This window comes from Callorhinus ursinus, unplaced genomic scaffold, assembly GCF_003265705.2.
Source record: "Callorhinus ursinus isolate GAN/ISIS: 27379988/994484 unplaced genomic scaffold, GSC_fseal_2.0 scaffold24, whole genome shotgun sequence".
Lineage (NCBI taxonomy): Eukaryota > Metazoa > Chordata > Mammalia > Carnivora > Otariidae > Callorhinus > Callorhinus ursinus.
In genome coordinates this window covers 6,932,274-6,957,301 of record NW_027397086.1, presented here as the reverse complement: position 1 = coordinate 6,957,301, position 25,028 = coordinate 6,932,274, and the positions used below count along the sequence as shown (strand labels likewise).

Genomic DNA, 25,028 nt, shown 5'->3' with positions numbered 1-25,028 from the left:
TTGTTTAGTTTATTTGTTTAAAAAAATCAAAGAAAAATTTAAAGTTTAATAAAAGAGCTGAATCTAAAAGACTGGATTTCTGAAAATAATTGCAAAATTTTAAAAAGCAACAAGGAAAAAGACATAGACCAGGGGCCCAGAGCCAAAGACTTGGAACCACTGCTGAACTTCCTGCCCTCCTGGGAGGCCAGGGTCCCCTTACTTTGGCCAACCTTGGGCATGGCTTAGATGTTGCCCATGCTGGGTTTGTCCATCTGTCTCCATCTGTCCCATTCCCCCAGGAAATCAAGAACAAACAAAGGTAGGAAATGGGGCGCAGAGCAAGGCAGCTCAGAGAGCCCAGGGTTTTAAGGACCTGGTAACATATTGGCCATGGCAGGCAGTCACATCCCTGAAAAGGGGTGGCAGGTGAGAGGCAGGTCAATGTGGAGCGGGTGACTGTCAGCAACGCTGTGGAGACCCTTAGATTCCCTCTATCCATCCTCTGCTTCTGGGGAACAAGACAAGGAGGTTCCCGCATGCTGCCTTCTATCCCTGGAGGTTCTCCCACCTCAATTATGTGTTAAGCATGGGGCTGGGTGTCCTCTGAGCCAGGGGGAGTGCTTTGAGACAGGTTCTGGGGAGTTTCTTCAGACTAAGGGCAAGGCCACCGAACCTTGTGAAAGACTCCAAAATTCTACAAAGGAGCCAGAGAGCATAAGTTGTAGGTGAAGTTCCAAGATTCCAAACTTTTGTCTTGGGTCAAGAAAACATTTAAAGGGAAAGGAAAGGAAAAGCCTGTGTGTTTCAATGCAGTGCAAGGAGGTAGGATTCTTCTTTACCACACAGCTTTCAGGGTTATATTTTTATGGTGGAAAAACTCTCACTCAAAGTGAGCACTGTTGGTAGCAGGGGATCAGAGAGAGGACAGAAGAGAGGGGAATTAGAGACAACATGCACAACTTTTTTCTTCTTCCACTAGCAAAAAGGCTACCTGTTAACCAAACATTATGGGAAGAAAGGCAAAAAACAAACACATCAAACCTCCCCCTCCAACCTTTCTGTGTGTCCCTCAAACCAAATTCACAAATACATCTAGTGGCTGACCTAATGTCTCCACGCTGCTAGCTACACTCCTACCTTCTCCTCATAATACCTGAGTTCGCAATGCAACACATTCACTTTACCCTGTTTAAAAAAAGCCCACGTCATAAAAGGACTGGGTGCAGAAGACATTAAAGGCTGTCCACAGGTCAGGCTCCGGCTTGGAACACACGGCCACTTGGCTCAGAGATTCTGCAGGGCTCTTGGCAAAGAATGGGCTCTTTGTTCTGTGGAATCTGCTGCAAACATTTGTAAAAATGGATTTGTACAATGGCAACTTGCAGAACCTTTCCCCCACTCCACAAATTAACAACTTACTCTGTTTAATGCTGCATTATTGGAGAGACATGTTCTTGTCTTGTCAGAGAACAATTTCCTTTGATACCCAACACAACCAGGAAAATGCTTAATTTAAGAGAAAAGCAATTTCAAAAAATAATAATAATCTGAGAGATAGAGGTCTAAGCAAAGAAAGATACTGCACACAGGAGCAGTCTTGGAGAAGGGGACTCTGATATGTGTCTCCTCCCCTATCTTGAGGAAAGCCGCTCGGAGTCTGACCTGTAGCCAAAGAATGTGATCTAGTTGGTTAAATAAAAAATTCAGGGAAACAAAAATATTGTGAACTTAGAAATAAACAGATACACACACAAAAATCTTCCCATCAACATGTGAAAAACATTCTGGTTGGAGCTTTTCCTGAGGAACGTGTCTCTTTTTTCTTTCTCAGAGCAGCTGGGGAAATGGCATTAAGGAGTAATGCTCTGAGTTTTAGACCCATCAAGGGACAAAGTCATCACTCTGCTGGTACCCGTAACATTTCACTGGAAAGAAAAAATTATAATCCGACACAGACTACCTGGTATGCACACAATGTGGTGGCCCACTAGGTAAATTTGCTAGGCCGGGTTGGAAGAGAGCAAACGGCCTTTGACTAAACAGGCAAAACAAAATGCTGTAGGCCCCTCAAGTCCATCCAGGGAGGCACCCAGCTAAAGTGGTCTGTCTGCTGCACTGGCTGTGGGAGGTACCTGGGTATGGGCAGGGACAATTGCTATAGTAAGGCAGAGAAAGGAAAAGCACCTGAAAGAGTTCTAAGATAGACATGGTGTGGCCACTGGCCAAAGCCAAGAGGGTAAGGAATACTTCCCAGAACTCGGTAGGGTAGGTAGTGAAAGAACAGGAGGTCCAGGCTGTATCTGCAGAGGGGGGCAGCCAGGCCCTTAGGAACATGAGGTAGTTTCAGGCCCCCCTCCCCTTCCAGGTGCTTTGGACTCCAGCCCTCCAGGCCTTGGTCAGCCAGGCCACTGATAATCTAACGGGCAGGTGGGCCACTCCGGTACTTGGGCTTTCTGTTCTAAGGAAACCTGGTCTCATTTTGGAGAGATTAGGAGAACTTGGGAGGAGAATGAAGGGGCAAAACTTCTGTTCAGCGGATGGGTGAACGGTCCTTCCCACTGTATAAAAGACTGCAGGTTTTGGATTCAGTCCTGAGAATGAGACGGGATGGGGTGAGGGGAGGAACGGGGAAAGGAAGAGTGTTTGTTCTTTTAGCAGTCTGGCCTTTGTCCCACTAACCTTTGAAAAAAGCAAGGTGAAAGGAGAATAAATCAGTAGTGGGCACCAGGATTCAGAGCATGACATTTTGTTCAGTTGTTTTTTTCAAAGGGCCAATAGGAAGTAAAATTTATAGGAGAGAGGCAAGGAGTCTCAGGAAAGCAGACCTTGGTAGATCCAGGTAGACACTAGGTAGCTGCGAGCCCCAAGGGAGCTGGCAGACAAGTCCCAAGAATTAACTTACTGCCAGGACCATGTGTGGATAAAAAGTTGACAGTGGCAGAAACTAATAGTGGTGGTTTGGACGGTGGGGGTGGGGGGAGCCCACAGCATGGTGTGAGAACAGAAACCCTTCTCCCTGAAGAGTTGCTTGGAGGGAGGATATCTAACATAGATTTGGTCACTGTACCCTACTCCCTCAACTATCATGCTTTCCAAAGAAAAGAGATGGCTAAATCCTCATCTCCTGCCCTGTTTCCAATGTCTCACCCACTTTGCTTAATAAACCTCCCAATACCACTTTGCCCCTTTATGGTGTGCTCTTTTACTTTTACCTGGCAATTCTGTGGCTAGAAAAAGGCAGTTTGCTCTCTGACAGACTAATGTAGGAGTCTGCTGAGAACATGTGGAAAAAGTAGGGATGGTCACACCCCTCCCTTTCCACTGAGGTAGTCGTCTTTGTCAACATTATGGAAATATTCATCTCAGCCCCATCCCACCCTCTCCCTCAAAATACAAAAGAACTATCTCTAAACAATGACAACACTATAACATTAAACATCTTCACATTCTGTAAACTGCAAGGAAATGCATCGGCTGCATTCACACAAAAGCATGTGCATCATGTTGAAGGCCATACATTCAACTCTGTCGTGAAATAAATATATAGAAAAATGAGGTTAAAAAAACAGACAAACAAACAAAAACTCTTCTTGCTATGGAGGCAACTGGAAACACTGCTCCACAGCCTCCATCTTGGTCTCTCTGGCTCTTTCTTCTGGAGCCTGTCCTGCCCACCCAAGGCGCTGTGGTTGGCCTGAGGAGGGGCGCTGGGAACAGGTCATTCCTTGCCCACACTTGTCTTGCAGGAATGAAGTACCACCTTAAAGAGGAGGGGCAGCTGCTCCAGGGGTACATTCACCATCTTTCCTGGTAACAAGGCAGGAAAAGAAGAGTTAGTGGTGGCTTTACTGGAAGCTTCCAATAAAGAAACCTGTATACCTTTCTTAACTCCAGGTGTGTCTGCCTCCTTAGGCTGGGGAAGGGAGAATGCTCCCTTTTTGAGGGACTGGAGTGAGAAAGTGCCAGGAGTATCACAAAGACAGGAGTATCAGACAAACTATGCTAACATCCTGATACCCAGACCCATTTTGGTACCCTAGAGAGTCCAGTAATGATTCAGGTTATAATTATTGCTATCATCTACTTACTCTGTGCTAACTGTTTAAATGCATTATCTAGGGGCGCCTGGGTGGCTCAGTCGGTTAAACGTCTGCCTTCGGCTCAGGTCATGATCCCAGGGTGCTGGGATCGAGCCCCGCATCGGGCTCCTTGCTCGGCGGAGAGCCTGTTTCTCCCTCTCCCTCTGCCTGCCCCTCTGCCTGCCCCTCTGCCTACCTGTGCTCTCTATCTCTCTGTCAAATAATAAATAAAATCTTAAAAAAAAATGCATTATCTAATTCTCACAGTATCTCCATGTAATAGATATTACTTGTTATCTCCATCTTATAGATGAGGAAACGAGCTGAAAGGTATTCCTAGATGTTCTTTTAGAGCTAAAATACCCTGAGAAACATATCCTATTTTTTTTTCCCCTGGTAGATTCTCTAGCATTCTGTTCTTTAGAATAGTATAATGGATTAATAAAAGTACTGGAAAAAAAAGGAGGGGGCTGGTCACAGGGGCAAATAAATTTGAGAAATTTGGGGTTAAGAAAGGTATACAGGTTTCTTTACTGGAAGGTTTCTCGGAGCATTCAGTGTGCTAATATCCTTTGAAAATATCTGAAGCTGTCCTTCTCCCTGCCAGTACCTTAGAGTCATCTAGCGAGTTTTAAAAAAATACTGATGCCCAGGCCCCACTCCCTACCAATTAAATCAGAATCTCTGCAGGTGCAATCCAAGCACAGATATTTTTTAAAAGCTTCCCAGGTGATTCAAATGTTGCCAGAGTTGAGAATCCAGCTCTGTGGGGGCGCTGGGGGAGAGTGGGGTATTAACTACTGACTTCCCTTTATTTCAGAGAGCATCTGATTAATATCTTATTCCGTAAAACATAGATTTGGAAATGCTGAGCCATAAACTATCAAAGCACCCCTAAAATTCCAATATTTTAGGTCCAGTTCAGATCAGCTAGACTATCTAGGTCTAAAAAGTAGAAAAAAAATTCCTTCGTCAGACTGAAAATTTTTTCCTTCAAAATTGGGCGGCTAAATTTGACAGAAACAGTTTTATCTTAGAGGTCACATTTCTGAGTTTTCCCTCAGTGTGTGCTGGATTACTATATACAAGAATCTTTACCAGAAGAACTAAAACAATAGTAAAAACAAAACCCAGGATTTCATATTGGAATGGACCTATTTAAATGTCAAGAAGCTCAGAAGGGGGTCAAGACTACAAAGCAGTAACAACAAAACTTCCTTGGCAAAGGCAGGATTCTTGCGAATTATTTTAAAGATATTGCTTTAAATGAATGATTTCCAAAAATCTCTAAGAAATTCTATGAAATGAAGTTAATTTTAAAAATGGAGATATAATTAATTCACATAGCATAAAATATACCCTTTTAAAGTATATATTTAGTATATATTCAGGAAATGAAGTTAATTTGAGAAACTCTGAGCCTGTTTCCCCATCCATAGAAGGACCATAAATATCACCAACAACCAGCCTTGCAGAGTTTGTTCTGACATTAAACAACATAAGGCCACAAAGCACCTTGCACATGATAGGCACTCAGGAAATGTTAGACTCTCTTCCCTACAAAGAAAACACAAACTTCTCATTATAATATAATTTTTCTGAGGGCAATGGTCATAGTTCTTTTATGCAGTTGGTTATGAGCCTGGAATGAGCATCTTGAAAACACTACTTGTCTCATTTCTTTCACAAGCTAAGAGAAGCAAGGAAGGTTTGGAAGCCCAGCACCAAGAATGTTACCTGCAATATAGCGAATCTCAGGTAAGCACATCATGAGGTCAGGAAAGCGGTTCGGCTGATGTGTATATTTATATTCAGTGAAATCCTGACAAATGTACCAATATCGCTTGTTCAACTGTTCCAGCTGTGAGGCACTGGTCAGACCCCTGATATCTGTGAAAAAAACACACAGGAAAAGGAGGGGCTTTCTACTGTGGAAGAAACACCAGCTCCTTGAATATGTGCATCTTTTGATTAAAAGTTATACAACACTGTCACAACAGGAGATCTTTTCTCTTTCTATCATGGGGGAAGAAAACTCTGGATAAGGGAAGAGAAATCAGATAAAGAAGGAAAAATATTATAAAGGATAGTCACTAGACTGAGACACTTGAGCGTTAGGCTGTATCTTTCTCAACTTCCTACACAGCTCCCAGCACAGGGCTTGACACAAAACAGGCACCAGTTGATGTTGAACAACTGACTGAGCAATCTAACTTTCACAATATATCCTTCACAGTATCTTTAAACTGGCCCTTTGCTGGAGCCAATCAGAAAGCTTGCCGATACCTACACATACTCACACATGGTCTCCTATGTGCTTCTGCTCATACTATTCTACCTGGGCTGTCACTCTAGCTTTTTCTATATAGATTTCTCTCTCTCTCATTTATTTATATATAATGTATATGTATGTGTGTATATATACATGCACATACCAACTCCTTTTTATACATAAAATATAAATATAACTTATCTATATAATTTATATATAAAATAGGATATAAATATTCTCTATATAAATCTTACCCAACCTTTGAGGCCCAGCTCAGATTTCTCCTCCAAGTAGCTGCTGCTGATCCCCCCCAATCTGAGGTTCAAGTAATGTGTCAAGTGCCATTAGAGTGTGTACATCTTGAAGCCAGGGACCTGGGATCTATTTTATTTAATGTCTTTAATGTTCAACACAGTGCCTGATCTAGGGGAGGTACATGGAACAGCAGATAAATGAATGGAGAAGATAAATGAATGAATAGTGGAGAAGCAGCAGGGAGAGTACTCAAAGAGGAGGGGCTCAGAAGTCTCTGGACTAGGAAACTGAATACAGTAACAGAGCAATTTCAATGTCACAGGAAGCAAAACAGTCCAGTTCCACCATGAGAACAGAGCACTCATGCTACTTTGGAAAAAAGAGAATATAAATTCTCCATACTCCAGTTCCTAGCAGCTACCAAGCACCACTTTGCAGGTAATACTCCACATAAACCACATCTAGCACTCTTCTAATTAAAAGCCATGCTTGATACATGTTGTGTGAGGTGTTTTTTTTTTTTTTAATATTTTATTTATTTATTTGACAGAGAGAGACACAGTGAGAGAGGGAACCCAAGCAGGGGGAGAGGGAGAAGCAGGCTTCCCGCAAAGCTGGGAGCCCGATGTGGGGCTCGATCCTAGGACCCTGGGATCATTCCCTGAGCCGAAGGCAGATGCTTAACGACTGAGCCACCTAGGCGCCCCACATTGTGTGAGTTTTTGTATACCCCCCACTCTGCCCTGTAGAGGCCATCAGAACCACTGCCAGCCTGTCATAGACGTCTTATCTCCAGTAGTTTCATCAGTCACCCTGCTCTTCTTCAGCCGCTGGTAAACTTGGTACATATTTTAAATGACGCATGTACTGTCCTTGGCGTCTGTGTTTAAATGCATTAAAACTGACTAAACAAAGCGAATCCTCTTCCTTCCTCTATGAGTTATAGAGACTGTGGCATTTAGGTTTGAAGAAAAAAATCCAAAGCATGCGCTGCGCTATAGAGGAGCAGGCTGAGGACAGCACAGGCCTTCTAGGATTGGTACCCACATGGTGTGACAGATTCTGTGTGACAGTCCTAAAGGCAAAGGGGTGGGAGGTGGTGTGTGTTAACATGAGGGAAATTGCTCTCCAGCAAAAAAAAAAAAAAAAAAAAAAAAAATCCCCTTTTCTCACCTCCAGCTACTTACCTTGATTTAAGAAGTTAATTGCTTTCATGCAAGCATACTCCTCATTGCTGACCTTTAGCTGATGGAACTTGTGATACAGGTAGATGAGCCGCTCGATCACCTCCATCCCTTCATCACTAAATCTGGGGAACAGACAGAGGTGTGAGTGGGCTCTGATACCAGTGGAGGTTAAAGAAGGGAAGAGACAGAGGTCTCCTACAGCTCTTTAAGGCATCTAAGATAGAAAAGAGCCTGAGCTTAGGGGAAATGGAATCCAGAATCATTAGGAAGGACAGGTAGATCCATGGTTTGTCTAGAGGCAAGGCAGCTCATATAAGCCGCTGTTTCTAAGGTGAGGTGGGGTCAATCAAATCTAAGTTCAAATCCAGCTCCAACATATGAAAGCTTTAAGACCTTGGGAAAATCATTTGACCTCTCTAAGTTTTGAGGTTCTCTTTTGTAAAATAATAATACTTACCTGCTTGGGGTAACAAGAGCCAAAGGCGGTATGAAATGTAAATGTGGAAAAATATGACATTATTAAGATACTGCTATTGTTGAGATGCAGCCTCCAGTATCAATGTCAGCTGCCATGGTGACTCTGAGCCTCTGCCATGGTGAAGAAAAAGCTGATGATTATATTTTTTAGGTTTACTGTTTCCAGCAGGGCTGAGGTTATGCACAATGAGAAATTTTACTGGCATCCCTGACTTTAGCTAGGGAGGAAGGGAAACATTAACTGAACCTCCATGCCATGCCAGTCTCCATGCTGGGCACTTTATGTGCACTTTCTCATTTAATTTTCTCAGCTCTATGAGCTATGGGAGATTATCATTACCACTGTATAGATGAGAAACTGAAGTTCAAAGAGCAGAGGGGACTGGTCCACAAGCACACAGCTAGTTGGTGGCAGAGCTAGAACTTGGAACCTAGTCTAACTTCCCAAGCCCTTGGTTTTCCCGATATCTAAGTGCAGCATCATACTGTAGCAGTTAAGACTCAATGCGGACCATGCTCCTTTCTTTGGATTAGAAGTAAGCTCCACGGGGAAAGACCAAGTTTCAGAAAAAGGAGCCCCAGGTTAGGGGACTAATACTCTGGGTCACAGTGGGGAATACCTCATACCAGAGGTGGAGATACCACCAAACCAAGAAGGCTTTAAAAAGCTTAATGGGGAAGCTAGAGTTTATAATAGCTGGGGTCAGGCTCAGCCTCTGCCCTTCTAGGAGTGGACTAGGGAGAGTTCCAGATAGGCCTTAGATGCAGCTCAGTCAAGGAGAGAAGACGCTCAGCTCTGGGACTACTTCCCGGTGATATGTTCAGATCTGAATACCGCAGCCCTACGCCAGGCAAGAAGCCCTTACCCAGGTAGGGTCCTGAACACCTAGGGACGGACTACTGCTGTCTGGGCTCGACTGCCTTCTGTGTCGACTCTGACGGCTTTGCAAAGGCTTGGTCTCTGGGCAAGCGGCACATTTTCTCTTCCTGGGGGGAAAGCCGGGCTCTGATTGGGGGGCCAGAGGCATCTGTGGCATCTCCACTTGTCAAGCACCAGAGGGAGCTACAGGAGCAGCTACCCATCGCTAGAGCCTGACCCCTTTGCTTCAAAGCCCCATCACGGCCTGGGGCTTCTTTCCTCCATCCGCTTGTTTTTTGTTTTTTGTTTTTTTTTTAATTTTATTTATTTATTTGAGAGAGAGAGAGAGAGAGAGAATGAGAGATAGAGAGCACGAGAGGGAAGAGGGTCAGAGGGAGAAGCAGACTCCCCACTGAGCGGGGAGCCCGATGCGGGACTCGATCCCGGGACTCCAGGATCATGACCTGAGCCGAAGGCAGTCGCTTAACCAACTGAGCCACCCAGGCGCCCCCTCCATCCGCTTGTTTGAACAATGAGGGCTGACTCCATTTCTGTGCCTGGTACAATGGCTTTTACAACTTTATTAATACTTCCCCAAACTGGCTGATAGACAAATTTATACTGAATAACTTCTATACTAACCTTATCTACCATTCTATCCTTTGTTGAGTGTTTGCTACTTGCCAGTTACTTTGTTAAATATTCTACACATATTATTTCACAGGATACTCCCAATAAACCTACAAAATTGGTATTAGAGCCCTTTTCGTTCACATGTGGAAACAAAGCTCAGAGAGGTTATTTACTGTGCCCCTACTGCATTCTCACATTTTACCTTCCTGGCAACCTGTGAGATAAGTAAGATCACCTGCACATTAGGGATGAGGAAGCAAAAGAAGAGCATCTTGCCTAGCCCAAAGCTGCATAGCAAATGAGTGGCGGTGGGGTGGGGCCAAAGTTTAAACCCAAGTTTTCTAATTCCAAGCCTCTCACTTTCTCAGCACTACACTGTCTACTCCCTATCTTGTTCTTAACTGGGAACTGGGAAAGGCTACCTCATGCCACCACAGGGGACCTCAGGAGCTCTGTGTTCCCACAGCGACTCAGCCCAGGGCCCAACTCAGTCGGGTGTAGGGTTTGCTACAGTGCCTCCATGATGCTGAGACATGCAGGAGGCAGTGGGCCTGGGAGTGAAGAGCACGCCTCATCACAGGACTCTGATGACTACTTCTGTTCTTGCGAGGAAAAAGGTCTTGACTGAGAATTCCCTCTAGTATCTGCCTGGGGGGGTGGTGTGGGGAGGAAATGGGGTACAGCATCAAAAAGGAGGACGCAGGCAGAGCGGCAATGCCAGCATCTGTCTGTGGCCGAGCAGTGTAGCAAACAAAGATAACGTTCTCTCCCTTAATCAGCAACCGCTTGCCCCAAGTGCTCCCTCTGGCACTGCAGAACCTGCAGGTGTGTGGTTATCAGCCAGACCCCCAGCCAGCAGCGGTGAACTTACTGCTGGCTGAGTCTTGATGTGAGGGACACAAAGGAGCTCCCAAGTGCCTGGCATGAGCATATGTCTCAAATCTGCCCTTTCTCTTGGGGACAGCATGTACCTTCTTTCCCACATTTCCTAGGACAGGCAACCATCATGGATCCCTGGCAGTGGTGGGGGGGGCTGGCAGCCAGCCCAGTGCCCCCACTCAGTCTCCACAGCCCAACTGCAAAGCTTTCCTCCACACCCCGCATCCCACCCCTTGATAAACAAATTGTTCTCTGTTCCATGGGCCTGCTTTCTCCTGCAGCCGTGCCTCCTCCACATCTGCCCACTCCACAGTTCTAACGCCCCTGTATTCCCTGTCTGCAAATTATCAGCATTTAAAACCAGAGAGTTGGACAAACACACCCATTCTTCTTCGAGGTTCCCATTACACAAGCATGCTGGGACAAAGAAAACATTCCTGCCAGGATCCCCCAAACCACTGGACCATTCAGTCAGCAATTGAAGCTGACACTATGTAAGTTATGTCCCATTAAGGGGGCTGAGAGGCCCAGTTGTCTCTTTTTCATTCAGCTAAGTGCACCTACCCCCAGGAGCAGTCATCAGCTTTAAAGGAATTGTCATCTCAGCATCCATGTAAACACTCCAAGATTGAAAGTAAGACTGCAACTCTAGGACACATTCCAGAAAGTTGAACTTTTTAGAAGGCTAAATAATTTAGTAGAGGGTAATAGTAAGGATTCTGGGCTTTGGAGCACAACAGATCTAGGTGATAATCTCAACTTCATCTCTTTCTAGGTTTGTAGCTTTGAATTTTTTCACCTTTCTGAATCTCATGCTCCTCATCTGTGGAACAAGGATAACATCAGTGCAGTCGCTTGGGGTGGTGGTGAGGACTAACCAAATGTTTGTAAAGCACTTGAGATGGAATTTGGCACAATAAACAGTCTATAATTGTTAGCTATTATCATTATTAATGGCATCATCATCACTGCTCCTGTTATCACAACAAAAAGAAAAGATTGTTTCTTGAACCTTACAGCTAGGGTGTGAGCAGAGAAGCTGGGAGGCAACTTTCCAGAGATCTGGCAGAAATGGAGCTAGTGTTCATGAGATAGAAGTGCCCATTAAAGCCCATCTAGTGCAAGGCATCTTCTCTTGAGAGTGAAGGAGTCTTGATTAGGGCCAGGAGCAGTCACTGGCTGGTGCTACAATCTGCTTTAAATCAAATTCGCCCAGCTCACTGTCTGATAACAGCCTGATTAAGGAAAATGGGTACCATAAATTTGATTCAATATTTGAGAAGAGAAAAGGAGGTGGTCATGTATCATCAGGGAAAAGCCTTTTCATGACAGCAGGAACTCACTTGCACTCAAGAGTCGTGAAAAAGTAAAGGCATTTTGGGGGAGTAGGAGTAATGCAGGAGCAGGCAAGGTAGAAAAGAGCTATGGCCAATTACAGACTCCACACCCCAGTTTTTAGCAGGGTAAGGAATGCTTTACTCTGATGTACCCGATTCCAGAGGTTCTCATACTTCCTTGTCCTCTGACCTCTTGGGCTCTCAGGCTCATGCGTCTCAGGCTCAACAGACTCCAAACCAAACTCAGAGTGGCTCATCGCTTAGCCTGTTCTTCTCAGGCTCCATTATCGTGGCTAAGAGAATTGGCACTCACCTGCCTGGGCATCCCCAACTTCTGCCTCACTGAAGTCCCACTGACTATACCTCCTTATTATCTCGTAACTCTGTGCAGCCCTCTCTATTCCCAGAGACACTGCTGCCTTGTCCAGGCCTTGTTTCCTTTCACCTGGGTTATGGAAAAACCTCCTACCCAGCACCATCCTCTAGTGTCGTCCATGCCAATCCATCTTGAGCTTTACAGCCACAGGGATCTTTCTAAAATGACACCTGACCATGTAATTGCCCCACATAAAAACATCTCATGATTTAATAGTATTTACATAATATAACACAAATTCTTTTGATAGGCATTTAATGAATCTTTTTTTTAAGATTTATTTCCTTTAGAGAGAGAGAGAGTGCACATGTGCATGCGAGCAGGGGGAGAGGGAGACAAGCAGATTCCCCGCTGAGTGGGGAGCTCAATGTGGGGCTCAATCCCAGGACCCCGAGACCATGACCAGAGCCGAAATCAAGAGTCGGGCGCTTAACCGACTGAGCCGCCCAGGTGGCCCCTAGACTGGCATTTGAATACTTTCATGATCTGCCTTTTTTTATCTTCTTCTCCAGTCATTTCTCCCCTCATTTCTGTCTCTCAGATAAATTCTCTCTATACCCTAATCCACGGGATTGCTTTGGGTTCCCTGCACAAACCAACCACCTAGGATCTCTAACTTCTAGGACTTTATCTCCTGCCTTCCTCCTCTTCTCTATAATCTACCTAGAAAAACCCACTTCAAGATGCAGCTCAAATGTCTTATCCTCTGGCAAGCATTACTTGATTATGCAAGTAGAGGTACTTACTCCCTTGGCTGTGCTTACACAGTCCCTCATATACCCCTCGATCTCCACCAGTATCTCCCTGATTTATAGATTGTTATCTGTTTCTATTTGTCTCCCAATCCCCTAAGCCAAGAATAGGGGCTCTCACCTCAGAGTCAGAAACCATGTCTGCACCATCTCAATCCCAACTCCCCTCCCTCTGACACACACAACAGGGTCCTAGGTACATGGGCATGGAATCAGAACTAACGTGTTGAAGTTTAACTCGTTTTACCCATGGAAGGATTCCATATGCTTCTTGCATGGAGCAGTAAGTCCTGACAATACATCTATTTCTTATCCTCAGAACTAATACATGTTCTAGAATCAGCATTGTTCAAAAGAACTTTCTGAGATGATGGAGATGTTCTATATCTGCACTGTCCAATACAGTACCCACTAAGCACATGTGGCTAGTGAGCATGTAGAATGTGGCTAGTGCAAATGAGGACTGAATTTTTAATTTTAATTAACTTAAATTTAAAAAGTCACCTGAGGCTAGCAGTTAGTATATTGGACAGTGCAGCTCTACATTCTCCTCAGTAAGGAGACTTCCTAGAAATAAACATTTCCTCACTAATTTACTAGCCTCTGCCTTGCTCTTGGGGCTCAAGGGACTGGATACAGTAGGATGGGGTGCTTTATGAAGCTCAAAGCCACAAAGAACCCTGCATGGCCAATGATCCCGACCTACCTGCAGAGGGCCTGGGAAAACTCATCATTCTATAGGGACTAGAGCCCATAGGCCGACTTTGTAGACAGCTCCAGGCTGCACTGGTGGATTCTAGGCGATTAAAGAGGCCAGGACTCATTGGGCCAGCTCTGCAAACCCTGACAATATTAAAACCTGCAGACTGCGATTCAAACACTCAGTTGGCCCAGAATGAAGGAGCTGGAGATAGGAATTTGATGGAAACAATGAATTAGAGGCTCAAAACAGGGAGTTCAGTCATCTGCAAAATCAGATAGCTCTGTTTACAGGACAAAGTGTCAGCTGGGTTCAAAACTCTGAAGCCAGTAAGCATCACTGAAAAGGAAATATTAGAAAACCAGGGGAGAGTGTCAGCACACAGACTCTTCCCTCCATCAGCTGTGCACAGGGCCCCTGAGGGTCTTGGAGCTTTACTTTCAGCCTCAGCCTAACACTTAGCCTGTCTTTATTCCATGGCAATTGGGTGACAGAGGAGAGGCACTTTGGTCCTGTGTAGAGAACTGTGGGGGCTAATACCCCATCTCCTCCAGTTTTCATTGATGGGGATACCTCTTCTCCCCTCTTTCTTGGTGTTCTGGAATCCCATGACTTCCATTTTTAAAAATTGTTCAATAAAGGTGAATTACTGAAATGTCTATTTAAATGTGATTTAAGCTTTATTTTTCACATGATAAATTAATAAGCCAGAAAAGCTGTATCAACAGATCACTTGTCCTGATTTTGGAGTTGTCACCATGTGCTCTAGGTCTTCAAAGTGAGTGAGGGGTGCCTGGGTGGCTCAGTCGGTTAAGCGTCTACCTTCGGCTCAGGTCATGATCCCGGGGTCCTGGGATCGAGCCCTCCATCGGGCTCCCTGCTAAGCAGGAAGCCTGCTTCTCCTCCCTCTCCCACTCCCCCTGCTTGTGTTCCCTCTCTCACTGTATCTCTCTCTGTCAAATAAATAAATAAAATCTTAAAAAAAAAAAAAAACAAAGTGAGTGAAAGATCTGTGCTAGACAGGGAGATTAGGATCCTGGCCAAGTAGGATGAGAAGTTATGCCAGTAAACACTGAAGAGAGCGGCTGGGTCTCTTAGCCCCATGCTCTTACCACCTCAGTGCATCTCAGATGCAGTCAAAGAGCCTAAACTTTGACATTGGGCAGCCATAGGTTCAAATCAAGGCTCTGGGTTCAAACCCAAAACATTAAAGGGCAGGTCTCTTTGAACTTCAGTTTTCTTATCCATAAAATAGGCATAACAACATCTATAATGCTAGAGGCTATGAGAAAAGAATAAGACAGTAATGTAAAATACCAAGCCCAGTGCCTGGCATATAGTAGGTACCACAGTGACTTCTAGATCTTGTTCTTGAATTGTAAACTATAGCTCAGAGCCCCTCACTTTATAGATGAAGTTTAGAGCTTAGGTTTTTGTTTTGCCCAGATACTTTCTCTTATCTCAGTAATCCAGATGTGATAAATAATAATAATAATAATAATAATAGTGTAGCACTCTGCTAAGGCTCGCTGCACAGTATCATTTATTTTTCATAACTACCTTGTTGGGGAGGTACAGGTATCATCCCATTTTATAAATTCAGAATGTTGGAATCAGAGACTTGACTATGGTTACAAAGCTAGTCAGTGGCAGAGTTAAGGATTCAAAACCAGCCCTGTGTGTGGCTTTAATTCCTATCCTCTAGGGGGTCAGTGGGGGCACTCCATCCCCACCTTGCAGGGATGACGGTGGTTTGGTTGCTTGGGACTTCCTCCCCAACCAACAACCCTTACCTGTGTAGTTCTTCATCAGAGGGTGAGTACTTGGCAGTGACATCAGCCAGCTCCCCAAAGATCTGTTTGCTATAAACGGTGAGGGAGGACAGCAGGATTAATTCCTGCCAGGTAGAGCTCAGGAGGCACGTGTAATCCTTGATTGAGAGCTCGCAGAAGAAAGGCAGTTTCTTGATCCAGGCAATCTGCCTAAAGAGCAGCTCATCGGCCAGGCGGCAAAGCAGGGCAAACAGCTCTGCCTGAGTCACAGCATACCTGGGGGTAGGGACAGTGGAAAATCACTTCCAGTGGCCAGAGGGGGAGGATGGGGGGGCACAGGGAAAGGGTACTCCTAAGAGTAAAAAGGGTCTCTAGCAGTTGGTTCCTTGTCCTTGATCATGGGTCTCCAGCTCCATTCAACTGAGTCTAATGATAAAGGGGCAGGACTGGGGCCAGCAGCAAGCTCAAGGCTGGAGAGGTGGGTTTGGTGAGAAAAGGTTGTAGAAAGGAAAGGAGGCTTGGAAATTTGTGCAATTTATTAGGGAACATGACTTTTAATGTTGGTGTCCACTAATGTTCCATGTGTTAGAGAAAATTCCATCACTCCTGCACTAGTTTTGGCAACGAGAGCTCCTGTAGGGCGGATCTGGTGCCCACCCAATACAGGGACTGGCACAGAAATGAGCCTGAGGCCATATGGCTGAAAGAGAAGAGAACATGTTCAGAAGATTTTCCTGCTCTCATTGCACCCCCTGGTGGTGAGACTTAAGAAACTAAAGTCGCTCAGCCCCTGTAAACTACTGCTGAATGGAAGCAACAGGGCATTTCTCATCTCTGGGCTGGATGAGACAGGGTCCCAGTTTTCTTTCTCTCAAGACCCCTTGGCATGACTCATCTCCACACCCCCACACTCAGGTTTATAAAGATTTTGTGTGGCCTTCTTGTAAGCAGATCTTTGAATTTCCTCTTCTGATATTGGAGACTAGCTTAAGAAATCTCAGGATATATCCCAGGGGGTCTAAGCTTGATAACAAACAGCCTATGGCCTCAGGCCAAAGGAGTAATGGGTGCAGCAACTGGTGGGCCTAAAGGCTGAACTAGTATCTACTTAGTAGAGCTGACAGAGGATTGACAAGAGTATTCCTTCCACCCACTCAGGTCTGCACACAGTGCACATGGCACCAGGCTACTAATGGGCACATTGCTAGGGATGCAGACAGTCCACAACAAGTTAGTGCCTTGAATGGCTTGTTAATGAGTCTGGACTTGATGTATAATTATTCCCAGAATTAGAGCTCATCTCTGGCTCAGAGCCAGAGAAGCACTCAGACCACCTCAGGGCCTGGCTAACCTAGGCCCAAGCAGAAACAAAAGTCCTTTAATCCCAATTCCATAAGAATTGATAAACAGCCCCAACTCTGAAAAAAGATGCTCAAGAGAAAAACAAGGGACTGCTGACTTCAAAGATAAACAGATTTGTCCTCTGATGCTTGAGTCATTACTCAACACCCCCCTGACTCATTCCAAAGCCTAGGGTATTAGTAGCCAGGGATGAAGGTGGGTGTGGGGCAGGGATCATTTTGAAGTTGCAAGGGGTAAATGGGGCACTCACCCATCTTCAATCAACATGGGTGTGCCCAGTGGCTCCAGGTCCTCGGCTGACACCAGCTGGTGAATCAGACTGTATGACTGGGGATCCAGGCTGCGAGCTTGTGGGGGCAGGAGTGGCGAGTGGGCGGAATAGCTAAAAAGGTGCGGTATGTATTGATAGTGTGGAGGCACAGACATCCCCATGTACTGCTCCCTGAATGCCATGAATCCGTTTAGTTCCACAGACCTACTGAAGAGAAAAGTCTCATGTCAAGCAGAACCATGGCAGGTCTACTGCCTGCTCAAGATGACTAAGGTGTTTTTTGGCCATGCAGTCTGTCTTCATCAGGGAAGATGTTAATTAATCGTTACATGCATGTCTCCCCCACTAGACAGGGACTCTCTGCAGGTGTCTGTATGTGTGATTTATCATTGGACACCCAGGACCTGGCAAAATAGGTACTAAATAAAGAGTGGTTGAATAAATTCTTTGTATAGGTGTCACATCTGAAGAGATTTTAATGGATACTCACAGACTATAATCCACAAAGGTGGGGGTATGTATTTTTTTACTGCTAGGAAAACTAAGGCATAGCAGGCTAAGGGCCTTGCCAGGCCATAAAACAAATCCAGCACCTAGCAAGGAATCTGACATGGAATCTGGCAAGAACTCCCAAAACATAAAGGAAGGAACAAAAAAGGAACAATCAAATGAATAAAAGTTATAATAAAATAACAAGAGAAAGGCAGATTCTTATCTTCTTCCCTTTCCTGGAGAAATCCAATCATTCTCTCACCTAAAACAAAAATCCCCTGGCTTTACCTAGATGCATTTCCTGTAACAGGGGTTGACAAACTATAGCCTATGGCCCATTTGGTAAATGAAATTTTAATGGAACACAGCCACTTTCATTCACTTACATAGTCTCTGGCTGCTTTTGCACTATAATGGTAGGGCTGGGTAGTTGAGACCCAGACTGTGTGGCCTGCAAAGCCTAAAATATTTATTATCTGGCTTTTAGAGAAAAAGTTCATCAATCCCTTTCCTATAAGAAAGATTTCTGCAAAAAGGAAATCCACCCTGGTAGCTGATGGCTACATTTTACACCTAACGACTAACTTAAGGTAACATTCTTGAACCAAGAGTCTCCAAGTTGGTATTCCATGATAGCAAATTTAATTAGCTTAAAATTTTTCAGTTTCTTAAAATTTATAAAGTGAAAATCTTCACTCTTGCTGAGACAGAGAAATGAGAACTTAATTCAATATAGTCAATGTGGTTTGTTTCATTTCCGCAATAAATATGAGAAAAGAGCTACATTTAAAAATGGTATTCTGTTAGGTAAAGAACGTATGGGCACAGACAGCAGCTATATCATTTTATTAAGCCTGCAGAAAAGGCTGCTGACATTTTCAATGTCTTTAGCAAAAAGTTGGCTGTGAAATCCTGCTTTGTGTCATCCTGGCCCCTACACCAAAGACTGAGGGAACAAGGGTACAATGGCTGAGACACACTGGCAGGAATACCCAGCCCAGACGCTCCTTGTGGGTCTACTCTTTGGGTGGTCCCTAGATGATGCTGGGTTTGCCTTGAAGCTCACCTGGAGGACAGTGTGGAGCCTGGTGAGGGCTGGTTGCTCTCTGAAGCCCTGTTCCCAGGGGAACTGTGGTCGCTGTCACCATGGTTGCTCCAGTGATTGGCCTCTTCCTCAAATTCCTGCCCAGACATGATCCTTTCGATCTCTTCCTCTGATATCTTTGACAAGGAATTGATACATGTTAGATTGGATGCTCAGGATATCCTCTGTTCCTTCTTTAGGACCAAGAATTTATTTAAACCTCACAAGGATTCCCAGAACTCTCTAGAGAGACATCCAGATTCCCTCTCCTCCATCTCCATACTCCAGGGTCTCTCACTAACCTTAGGACAGCTCAGCTGCTTGTTCCCCAGCACCATAGCTCACTATGGCCTTCCTCTTGTCCATTTACCCTCTTCTCAAGCCACAAAGTCTTCACGTTCTTCACGTTCTTCAACACTCTTTCTCTTTGAGTCTATTCTTTCCTACCCCTGAAACACCACTATTGAAAAACAAACTCCTATTTGCCTTCTAAGACCCAATTCAAATGTCACCTTCTTTGTGAATCCTTCTATCACTACCTAGACAAAATTTTAGGTCCTTCTCCTATACACTTCTAATTCTGTGTAGTCTGAGATAGGCAGAATAGCACAGTGATTACAAGGATGAATTCTAGAGTCAGACCACCTTTGTTCTAATACAGGCTCTGCTACTTTCTAGTTGTACAATCTTAGGCAAGTCATTTAACTATCTGAACTTAAATTCAAAATCTGAACAAAAATTATTTGTGTGGTAGGGAAAATAATAGTATCTGTCTCATGGGATTGTTGTGAGGATTGAATTAGTTAATACATTATCACATGGTTAGAAAAGGGCTTAACACATAGCAACAATTATGGAAGTTGACAATGCTATCTTCACCATCATTATTGTTATTTTTATAGCATTTATGGTAATGTATCATAAAAATATCCTCTATCAGACCTAAGGCTATGATAGAATCCAGAAAAAAGTACTCAAAGAATGCATGTTGGATAAATAAACAAATGTTCACTTATTAAGTACTGTCCATGAAACTTCACATAGATTTTCTTAGTAAGAAAGATATTCCCAAGCCTACAGAATAAATAAGAAGAAATTTTAGCTCAGACAAGTGAACTGACTTGCCCAAGATCACACTGTATGCCCATGTGTCAGGAGGAGTTTGAAGAAGAGGCCAAAGTACCCAAGTATTCAGTCCATGGCTTTAGCTACCATACCATGAAGGGAGTGAATAAATACATCTTCTATAAAGTGTTTAACCCAGAGTTGAAGCCTAACTGGCTAAACTCAGCACAGAATGAGAGTGAATAGGAAGGAGTAAGGGCCAGATAAATTTTTATTTCTTGTTCCTATAGAAAGCCTGGGAGGACATTTTCTCTCAAGTCTATCCGACTTAAACCTGCATGACTCTTTGTTCCAGCAGCCTGTGAAGAAACCTTGAGTTGCTCTGATCATAAATACAGGAGGCACTTAGAATTGGAAGCCAGCCAGCACAAAGGACTTGGAGGGAAAACAAGAAACATTTAACTGGTACAGAAGTTGAGTGATTGGTCTTAACAAACTTCTATTTGTATACTGAATTAGAGGGGTAGTCTTTCTTCAATAACATGTAACAAAAAAACCTTTTCTCTTAGGGATCTTTAGAACACATTGAAATCTCAGATTTTATAAGACATGTAAAGACAAAAGATACCATCAAACTACAAGACATCTACCGAGACCCTGACCATCAAACTACAAGACATCTACTGAGACCCTGACTGAAGCAGCCTCAGTGATGGCAGTGAAAGCAATACCAGAGCTTGGAGGGCATGAAAGTACTTGAGCTAGGTGAAAAGAACCAGTCCTGATAAACCAGATTATTCCAGCTGGGAGCCAAAGTTGGACTGCATCTGTCTCTCCATATGGGTCCCAGAGGACACTGGGCAGTCACTGATGCATTAAGGGGATGGAACATATTAGGAGGGCTTGAATCTAGGTTCAGATCTCATCTGTCATTTCCTAACTGGGTGCTTACTGTTGGGCAAGTCACTCAAGTTCTCTGAGCCTTAGTTCCCTCACATAGAAAATGAAGATAATACCCCCCACTTAGTAGTTTGGGCTTCCTCTTAGGGTGCAGAACTAAATCAGACAGACTTGAGAGGTTAATCTAAGATAAAGTGATGAAGTGCACAATAGGTACTCAATAAATCATAATTCTACCCCTAATTTTTAATTATAATTAAACATAGTTAAGAACTTGGGAGATCACAGCTCTCTCTTCTTAACACTACCTAAAAAAGTAAGAGACAAAAGGAAAATTTTACGCTCAGTATCAAAAAGTCAAATACAATGACAGATGAAATAGGTTTCTCTGAGCATCAGCTCCCTCCATTCTAGAGAGAACATAAAGTCTAGAGACATAAGCGACTGAAGATCCCTGCCATGGTGGGAGAAGGGTACTCAAAAGACACTGAGTAATGCTGAAGAAGGTTTTTCATTCAGGAAATGCTTAAGAATTCTTTCCAACAGATAAACTTTCTACTGCATCTAAAATATAAAAAGAATGACTACAAATAAAGGCCATACATGAAAAGCCCACAGCTAACATTATACTCGATGAAAAACTAAAAGCTTTTTCTCTAAGATCAGGAAAAAGGCAAAAATGTCCACTCTCACTATTTCTATTTACTGTAGGAAGTCCTAGCCATTGCAATTAGACGTGTAAAAGAAATAAAAAGCATCTAAATCAGAAAGTAAAATTATCTCAGTTCACAGATGACATGATCTTATGAATAGAAAACCAAAAAACTATTAGAACTAACAAAAGAATTCAGCAAAGTTTCAGGATACAAAATCAACACAAAATCAGTTGCATTTTTATATACTACCAATGAATCTGGAAAGGAAATTAAGGAAACAATCTCAGTTACAATAGTTATCAAAAAGAATAAGATACTTAGGAATAAACATAACTAAAAGGATGAAAGACTTGTACACTGCTGAAAGAAATTAAAGATATAAATAAATGGAAAGACATCCTCTGTTCACAGATTAAAAGACAATTATTGTTAAAAATAGCCACACTATCCAAGTTGATCTACAGATTCAACGCAATCCCTATCAACATTCCAATGGCATTTTTTGCAGAAATAGAAAAAAACAATCACAAAACTCATATGGAAACCCAAAGAACCCCAAATCGCCAAAACAATCTTGACAAAGAACAACAAAGCTAGAGGCCTTACACTTCCTGGTTTCAAAACATATTAAAAGTTACAGTAATCAAAACAGTATGGTACTGGCATAAGGACAGGCCTATAGACCAATGGAACAGAACAGAGAGCTCCAAAATAAACCCACATATACATAGTCAAAAGATCTTGACAAAGCTGACAAGACAACATAAGAATAGTCTCTTCAGGGGCGCCTGGGTGACTCAGATGGTTAAGCATCTGTCTTCGGCTCAGGTCGTGATCCCGGGGTCCTGGGATCGAGTCCCACATCGGGCTCCCTGCTCGGCGGGGAGCCTGCTTCTCCCTCTCCTTCTCCTGCTGCCCTTGCTTGTGCTCTCTCACCCTCTCTGTCAAATAAATAAATCTTTAAAAAAAAAAATAGTCTCTTCAACAAGTGGTACTGGGAAACCTAGACATTCATATGCACAAGAATGAAATTAGATTCTGTTCTTATACTTCATACAAAAATCAACTCAAAATGGATTAAAGACTTAAATGTAAGACCTGAAACTATAAAAGTCCTAAATGAAAACACAGAGAAAAAGCTTCTTGACATTGGCCTTGGCAATGATTTCTTGAATATGATATCCAAAGTACAGGCAATAAAAGCAAAAAGAGACAAATAGAATTACATCAAACTAAAAAGCTTCTGCAACGGGGCGCCTGGGTGGCTCAGTCGTTGAGCGTCTGCCTTCGGCTCAGGTCATGATCCCGGAGTCCTGGGATCAAGCCCCGCATCGGGCTCCCTGCTCCACGGGAAGCCTGCTTCTCCCTCTCTCATTCCCCCTGCTTGTGATCCCTCTCTCGCTGTGTCTCTCTCTGTCAAGTAGATGGATAAAATCTTTAAAATAAATAAATAAATAAATAAATAATAAAAAAATAAAAAGCTTCTGCAAAGTAAACAATCAACAAAGTCAACAGGAACCTGCAGAATGAAAGAAAATATTTGCAAACCATTTATCTGATAAAGGTTAATATCCAAGAGATATAGGAAATTCCTACAACTCAACAGCAAAAACCCCAAATAACCTGATTTAAAAATGGGACGCCTGGGTAGCTCGGCAGGTTAAACGTTTGCCTTCAGCTCTCAGGTCATGATCCCAGGGTGACTGAGTCCCGCATTAGGCTCCTTGCTCAGCGGGGAACCTGCTTCTCCCTCTGCCGGCCGTTCCCCCGGCTTGTGCTCTCTCTCTCTCAACCCTCTCTCTGACAAATAAAAAAATCTTTAAAAAAATAAATAAAAATGGGCAAAAGATTTGAATAGACATACAAAAAAAAAAAAACTTCTCCAAAGACATGTAAACAGCACAGCCAACATGTACGTGAAAAGATGCTCAATATCACTAGTTATCAGAAAAACACAAATCAAAACTATAATGAGGTATCCCCTCACAACTATCCAGAATGCCATTATCAGAAAAAACAGAAAATAAAAAGTACCACAGAAGATCAGAAAATTGGAACCCTAAATGCACTGCTGGGTGGGAATGTAAAGCGGTGTGGCCACTGTAGAAAACAGTATGGAGGTTTCTCAAAAAATTTAAAAAAAACTACCAAATGACCCAGTAATCCTACTTCTGAGTATTTATCCAAAAGAACTGAAACCAGGATCTCAAAGAGATATCTGCCCTTCTACATTCACTGCAGCATCATTCACAATGGCTAAGAGATGGAAACAACTTAAATATCCATTGATGGGTGAATGGATAAACAAAATATGGTATATACATACAATAGAATATTATTCAGCCTTAGAAATCCTGGCATATGCTACAATGTGGATGAACCTTGAGGATATTACTCTAAGTGAAATAAGGAAGTCACAGAAGAACAAATAATGCATGATTCCACTTAAATTAGGTATCAAAAGTAGTCAAACTCTTAGAAAGGGAAAGTAGAATGGTGGTTGCCGGGGACTGGAAAAAGGGGAAATAAGGAGCTGTTGCTCAATGGGTATAGAGTTTCAGTCATAAGATGAAAAGACTGTAGAGATCTGTACAAAAATGTACATAGAGTAAATAATACTGTACCATATACTTAATTTGTTAAGGAGATAAATTTCATGTTATATGTTTTCTGCTGCACACACACAAAAGAACACATAGGAGTATAGACCAAAATAAATTAATTTTTATTATAACATGAATAAAAATGTTTGATTTTTTAAATTTTTTATTGTTATGTTAATCACCATATATTACATCATTAGTTTTTGAAAAAATGTTTGATTTTTAAAAAAGAAATGAACACAGCACATACCCACAGCCTGACTGAGTGCATATATGTGCTAGGAAATTCCCCATATTTCATCAGCATATGTCTCAAAACAACTATGAATTTCTGTCTTTCTCTCATTCCCTCACATTCAACTGGATAAATCCTATCAATTTTACCTATTAAATCTCTCTTGAACCTAATTCTCTCCCCTTCAAATTGTACTATCATCGCTCTACTTAAAACCACTATCTATATCTCTTGGCTGGACTTCCGTAAAACCCTCTGAACTGCTTTTTCTCTGCTCCCAGTTTCACAGACACTTACCCAGCTCTTCACAAATCATTTCTATTGCTAGGATGATCTTTTTTTATTTTTATTTATTTGACAGAGATAGAGAAAGAGAGCAGAAGCAGGGGGAGCAGTAGAGGGAGAAGGAGAAGCAGCTCCCCACTGAGCAGGGAGCCTGATGCAGAGCTCAATCCCAGGACCCTGGGATCATGACCTGAGCCAAAGGCAGACTGCTTAACCAATTGAGCCACCCAGGCACCCCCCTTTTTTTTTAATTGTAATTTTATAATTTCTTTTTTAAAAGATTTATTTATTTATTTTAGAGAAAGAAAGAGAGCACTGCGGGGGTGGGGGGCAGGGGAGGAGAGGGAGAGAGAAAATCTCCAATAGACTCCCTGTTGAGTAAGGAGCCTGATGTGAGGCTTGATCCCATGACCCTGAGATCATGACCTGAGCTGAAATCAAGAGTGAGTCACTCAACCAATGAGCCACCCAGATGCCCCTAGCATGATCTTTTTAAAATGCAAATCTGACCATGT

At 43.1% G+C, this 25,028-nt stretch overlaps 1 protein-coding gene across 5 annotated transcripts in view; it reads right to left on the bottom strand.

Annotated features, from left to right (window-relative positions):
• Positions 1-784: 784 nt before the first annotated feature.
• The window catches only part of NR6A1 (nuclear receptor subfamily 6 group A member 1), a 222,642-nt gene continuing 198,398 nt past the window's right edge, over positions 785-25,028 (bottom strand). For 3 of the 5 annotated variants that reach the window (XM_025888328.2, XM_073905752.1, XM_073905753.1), the window contains 6 exons: positions 18,752-18,906; positions 17,173-17,400; positions 15,582-15,836; positions 7,776-7,897; positions 5,799-5,951; positions 785-3,789 (listed from right to left, as the gene is read on the bottom strand). In XM_025888328.2, coding sequence (XP_025744113.1) covers positions 3,701-3,789; positions 5,799-5,951; positions 7,776-7,897; positions 15,582-15,836; positions 17,173-17,400; positions 18,752-18,906 — 1,002 coding nt within the window. In that variant the 3' untranslated portion in view covers positions 785-3,700. The remainder of the gene's footprint in view (positions 3,790-5,798; positions 5,952-7,775; positions 7,898-15,581; positions 15,837-17,172; positions 17,401-18,751; positions 18,907-25,028) is intronic. The other 2 variants (XR_012382199.1, XM_025888329.2) reach the window with 2 other exon arrangements.